The 6,155-nt window shown below is 45.2% G+C and overlaps 1 protein-coding gene across 1 annotated transcript; it reads right to left on the bottom strand.

Annotated features, from left to right (window-relative positions):
- Positions 1-2,706: 2,706 nt before the first annotated feature.
- PROP1 (PROP paired-like homeobox 1) lies at positions 2,707-5,321 on the bottom strand. Its single transcript, XM_059919684.1, has 3 exons — positions 5,213-5,321; positions 3,791-4,023; positions 2,707-3,045 (listed from the first exon to the last, which is right to left on the bottom strand). The coding sequence occupies exons 1-3, from the start codon at positions 5,319-5,321 to the stop codon at positions 2,707-2,709; spliced, it is 681 nt and encodes a 226-aa protein (XP_059775667.1).
- Between the last annotated feature and the right edge of the window lie 834 nt (positions 5,322-6,155).

Genomic DNA, 6,155 nt, shown 5'->3' with positions numbered 1-6,155 from the left:
CTATAGACAACAGCCTTTTAGTGATTATAGTAACAAAAAGTAATGGAGAGCAAAGGTTAAAGTAAAAGAAACAGATCCAACATGGAGTCAGATCTTGTTCTTCCCTGTTACATGTGTATGTCTGTATATTTTTCTATGAGCATAATAAGTTGCAAACAGATACACACTACTAATGTTGTTTATCTCATGTTGAGTTGAAATTGCTTAACATGGGGTTTTGTGATTAATCCAGGTTAATATGTATAAATATATATTCATGTATAATACATATTCATCTATATAATATATATGTCTTATATGTATATAAATCTTTTGGGTTGACTGTTACAAAGACCCTATATAACTTTTGTAATTTATAAAACTCTTATTAAGATTTGTTTTATAAAAAAGTACCAAGAAGTTTCCTGAGGGACATAAGAGAAATCTGGAAAAAATAACAAGACACACCTTGTATTTGAATAAGAAAATTTAACATTTTAAAGATCCTTACATTTTTGGTAATTAAGACACTATGGTACTGATATCAGAATAGAGAAGCTAATTGGTGGGAAAGAATTAGGAGTCTACAACTGCCCCATATGAAATCTTAGTGTGTGAAAAAATGTTTTTACAAATCAGTGTTAGACTGTTAAATAAATTATATTGGAAAAACAAGCTAGCTGATTGAGGGGAAATTGGATGACTATTTTACTGCACAAACTAAAATAAATTTAAGATGACTCAAGGCATAATATTTTGATCCAAATAATGAGGAAAACATGGGTGAAGCCAGTAAAATTAAGAGGAGATTTCTCACTTGGGGTTCCTCAAGCACTAATAAGAGATAACTAAATCAAATACACAAATAACTCAGAAAAGCAATGCAGAGGAGAAAAAAAAGTAAATTGCCAATAAACATGAAACTATTTTTAACTTTCACTAGCAATCAATTAAATGAAAACTGAAAAAATAACCAACTAGGAGACATCACTCTCAGTTAAAAAAGTGTCCAAAATGATCAATGTCGATAAGGATGTGCTGAAACTGACACTGACATTTTGGGAGGCATGCAAACCAGTATTATCTTTCAGGAAGGCAGTCTGGCGCAAGGGGATAATTACATGGAAATGGAATTGTGCATCACAGAGGTTTCAATTCCAGACTTTTAAAATATAATGCATATAAAAAACTGCAAATAAAATCCCTAGAGGCTTGTTTACTCAGAATTCTTCTATGGATCTGCCCATAAGTGAGGTAGACCTACATATAAATAAGTAAATTATGAGTAAAATAAGTACATTATAAGCAATATAGTATATAAATGGCAAACCAACTAGGCCACACCATGTTTCTGTTAGGAGAGCTCAGACTAAGGCACTTCACAGCAGGTTCTTTCCTGGGAATGACCTCTTATGAGCCTCAAGACTCATGGTTTGCTCTTGGAAAAGTTTGCCCTTAATCAAATTGTTTCTTCTCTATCACAAACTGAAACTGAGCCCCTCTAAAATTGAGTTCCCTTTGTGAGTTTATGACTAATCTCTCTACTCAAAACTTTATTCCCTTGTTTGTCTCTTCTGACCTCAATCCTGTGCTAACTGAACACTAATCAAACAGAATCAGATGACTAAACTTGCTATTGTCTATAACATCATTAATGTACTAAAATTGCTGTTGTAGATATCATCATTAACACACAAACTCAGGTTGTTTCTCCAGAGCAGGATGAGCTCACAGATTCCCCAGGTGGCTAGAGAATTGTAAACTGGACACATCCTGACTTCCACAATTATGATTAAGAGATGTCACAAGACGATGATTAATCCCAACTTCTTTTTTCTTCTTCTTTAAAAACACTCCCAACTCAAAGGCCAATTTGGAGCAGATCTGAGGCTTGTCTCCCACTCCCTTGCTTGGCGCCCTGCAATAAACCCTTACTTTACTGCAAACATCAGCTGTCAGAGTTTGGCTTTCTGTGCTGCAGTCACAGGAGCCCTTGCTCAATAACAAAACCACATGCAGGTGACTTAAAAGTTACGTTGAAGGTAACGTTGAAGACTCTTACAGGCTTAGCAAATCAGGTATTATTTATTTATTGTTTATAAAACACTGGAAAGCTAATATTTGATGATCAGATTTACAAAGCCTGTTGGAAGTAGGAAAGACTGGAGCTAAGGGAACCAAGGAAGAGGATTAATTAGAAAACGTGGGGCCAGAAAAAGCAAAGTGTCTGCTGGAACAGAAAGGAGAGGAATAAATTCAAGAGCTATTTCCAGGATAGAATGAACAAAACTTAATGATGGATTCGAATGGTGGTGATGGGGAAGGGATGTATAGGTAGACTTTAAATCAAAAGCCTTATTGAAATCAGCTAGAAACAATGGGGATGAAGGTCCTCAACTGTGATCTCAATGAGTGAAGTCCCAAAAGTTCTATCCCCTTCAACCATTTCCATCCACCAGCAGCAACCACTGCTTCCCTCAATGTCACTTTCCCACCAGTCACCTCCACTGGGGCTCTTTACCTATATCTTCCAGTAGTTTCACCTCCTTAAATTCACTCAGTCAGCTCAGTGAGCCTTCATCATGATCTCCCATTTTAACATTCCCAGTCTCTGAGCTGTCCCTCACCATATTTCTACTTCGCCCTTAGAAGGAAAGGAAACAACCCAGTTTTCTGTATTGTGAGGGTCACAGGCTGGGAAATTACCTTATCAGTACTTGTTTAACTTTAGTTCCAGGACTTTGGTGGCTCAAGGCTGAGGGGAAGCATGGGTGGGGGTGGAGGGCAAGGCAGATGACCAGCAGGGGTTGGGTGCAGGGTGGGGTACCAGTCTTCAGACTGGTGGGGTCGAGCAAAGGAACCACCAGTGGAGGGCTGAGAGGGAAGGGCATGGTTGTAGGGGTGAGGGAAGCAGGTCATTGGGGGAGGTGGTGTTGGGTAGGAGTAGGGACAAGCAGGGCGCTCAGGCAAGAAACCAGAGAAGGTGGCAGGAGACAGATGGGCCAGTGGCTGGAGCAGTGACCGCTCTTGCTTCCTCTGCTTAGCTCTGCGGTTCTGGAACCAGACCTGAGGAGGAGGGAGAATAGCCACATCAGAGCCCCTCTCTCAAATAGGTGGCATTCTCATATGCGGCTACAGACTGGTACAGAGCATAAGACTCCCCCACATCCCCAGAGGAAGTAAAGCTCTTGCAGAAGGCATAGCTGAGCCAGGCCTAGTGACAAAGCAAGACCCACACCATTCCCCCAATCCATGTCTAAATTTGCCCTGCTACAACTTTGGGTGAGTAAGAAATGTCAACTTCTAAAAAGAAAGAGATAAACATGACACAGTGGCATTTCACCTCCACAGAGAATGGGAAATTTCCTCTAGGGTTATTAGAGACTAAGACTATGGATGAGTTTAATTGTTACAGAGCAGGTTGGATTTAGGGTACAGTTTATTCTTAAGATTAATTAACTCTATGGTTAGAATTGAGGGAGCATCAGGTTGATCGAGTTTCAAGGCCATGGTTAGGGACAAGGTTACATACGTGTGTGAATAGTCAGGATTGAATTTCTGTTGGAGTTCACATCACTGTTAAGGTTGGGGTTTGATATTGAAATTCAAGTTGGATTAGGTTCGCTCCAAGGTTAAACTCAAGTGACATTCCTGACGTAGATGAGGTTATGCTGACTGTTGGGTAAGACTCTGTTCTGGTGAACATTTTGGTTAGGGTTATAGTACCCTGAGAATTTATGTCCCAGTAGTTCCCAATCACCGAATCTGCATTTCTTCAGGGGATGGTGGGGGAAGGATCCTGGGCCATCACCTGGATTCTGGCTTCGCTGAGGCCTGTGTCCTGGGCGAGGCCTTCTCGGGCCCAAATGTCAGGATACTGGTTCCTCACAAAAGCTGACTCCAGCTGTTCCAACTGCGCTGGACTGAAGGTGGTGCGGTGGCGGCGCCGGGAGTGTGGGCGACCCCTCTGTTCTCCTTGCGAGCAAAGACTTGGTCTCCCCACTCCTACATCAGAGAGGTTCCTGTAGGGCTGAGTGCTCATGTCTGAGAAGGAGGGGGGAGGGAGAGTTTGCTGCCGCATTGACCCACCCATCCATCCCGGACCACATATGCTGGAACCCCCAGATTCTACTAGGACCCAGTGTGTTGCTCATACACTCTGCCCTGACCAGAAATTCTTCAGCATTCAGAATTAGCTGAATCCAGCTCAGCCTTGGCCCTGCTTCACTTCTGAGTCCCCTAACCCATGCTGCCCTCTCCACATGAAGTCCGCCCCTCAGACTCACTTGTCCTGGGCACTCACGCTCCCTCTGCCTCACTTCTGCACCGTGTGCCCACTCCCTATTACACACCCCCAGATGCATCCCCATGTAAGGCATGCCCCTCCAAAGCCTTTCACCTCTCTGAGCACACATACCACCTTCCTGGGTCTCACCCTGTGGATCTCCTATTCGCTCTGACACCCTAACAAACTGCCCAGGTCTCTGTCTAAGACCCCTATGACTTGCTCCCTGCTCTCATGGTTCACATGCAACTTAAGCCTTTATATTGTTCCCATTGTCCCATTCCCCCCACCTGGGAAGATGAAACATTCCTCACTCTTCTGCTCAGACACACCCTCCCCACACATACATTTCATCTTCTCCCCTATCCCAGTCCTGGCCTGGCCACCAGGCTGCAGGAACCTGAGCTCGTGGGAAAGGCTTGCCTCTTCTCCCTACAGGCTCACTAAGCCCCCACAGTAATTAGTCTGAGAGCCAGCCGGGGAACAGAGAACAGGAGCAAAAGGAAACACCTGGGAGGCACACACTGAGAAAAGATATCTGGAGTGAGGGTCCCATCCCCATGGGGACCCAGGGGGTAGTCCCTACCCAGTGCTCACTGTCCACCTTAGCCCCCTGCTCCCCTCGGATCCAAAGCCCTGGCCCCTCCAACTCTCTTCCTTGGAGAAAGCAGTGCAGTGGGCGAACTCTGAGGTCAGGAGGGAGGAGACAGATTTCAGCTCTGCCTCTGCCCCCTCCTCATCAGTCAGGGCCTCAGTGCGCCACTCTGTAAAGCAGAGGAGTTGTACCGCCCCATGTTTTCTAAGATTCCCTTGTTTTTAACATTCTAGGATTCTGGGCTTTTATCTCTCCTCTTCACTTTCCTCGTGGCGAACCATCGCCCCACGGAGCCTGGGCATGGAGCGTGCACACCTGCTGCCTCCTCAGGACCACCCCAGAGATTCACTCACCCACCGTGGAGGTCAAAGTCCCAGCGGCTGCGTAGCCCTCAGGCCAGAGACTGCTGCAAACTCGCCCCTTCTTTTGTTTACCCTGCTCACTCTTCCCTTCTGCATCCATGGCTCACAACAAAGACCAAAGACAGCCCAGTCTCGTGTCCCTGAGTCTCTGATTCTGGATCAGTCTTTCTCTGTTTCTGTTCCCCTCTATGCCTTGTATTTCACTGCTTTCCCCCTGTTTATACCTCTCTCTGAATCTCTCTCCCTGTGTAGATATAGATAGATAGATCTTTTTCCCTCTCTCCTTTTTTCTAACTTTTATTTCTATTTCTAATTCCCCATTCCTTTGCTTGAGTATCATCTCATTCTGCCTTGCCCTCACCCTGTTTCTCTGTTTTAGTCTCCACTTTTCTCCCCCTGCCCCTTCTCTCTCTGGGATGCTGTCCTCTCCTTTTGCTCTCAGCTGCCTACTTTCCCAGCTTGCAATCCCACACTAACTCTTTCTCCCTGAGCCTTGGAGGAGTGACCTGTTCCTCACCCCTGTGGGCCCATCCAATCATTGCCTGGTCACCAGAGCCCCCATCATCAGGGGAGGATCACAAGCCGGATGAGGGAAGGTGCTCTGTTGGAGGGTCCAGGGACTGGGGCCAAGAGCTCATATTCCCAGAGGACCAAATTCTTTTGTCCTGTTAAATCCCCTCCTGGGAGCAGGCAGGGGAAGGAAGAGAAAATGCATTCCTCCTGAGACCCCTCCTCAGAACCTCATCATGAGAGGAGAGGGAGAGAGTGTGCAAATGGAGACCAGGAGTAGGGCCTGCCTTGTGTCTCAGTATGTGGGTGATTCCCAAAGACTTCTTTCCAGGAAACTAAAAAACTAAAAAACACAAGTACATTCTGGCCCCTCCAAGATATCCTGATTCTCAGAATACACTGGACACCCCCTCAGGACAACCTG

Source organism: Balaenoptera ricei, chromosome 3, assembly GCF_028023285.1.
Source record: "Balaenoptera ricei isolate mBalRic1 chromosome 3, mBalRic1.hap2, whole genome shotgun sequence".
Classification (NCBI taxonomy): Eukaryota; Metazoa; Chordata; class Mammalia; order Artiodactyla; family Balaenopteridae; genus Balaenoptera; species Balaenoptera ricei.
The sequence above is the reverse complement of the archived record's forward strand: the minus strand, read 5'-3'. Positions and strand labels throughout refer to the sequence as shown.

Excerpts from the sequence above, each read along its gene's own strand:
- PROP1 (XM_059919684.1), bottom strand. The coding sequence starts at position 5,321 with ATGGATGCAGAAGGGAAGAGTGAGCAGGGTAAACAAAAGAAGGGGCGA. Across the intron at positions 4,024-5,212 it reads GACTTTGACCTCCACGGTGG|ACATGAGCACTCAGCCCTAC; the intron begins GTGAGTGAATCT and ends CCTCCTTCTCAG. Across the intron at positions 3,046-3,790 it reads TCAGCGAAGCCAGAATCCAG|GTCTGGTTCCAGAACCGCAG; the intron begins GTGATGGCCCAG and ends CCTCCTCCTCAG.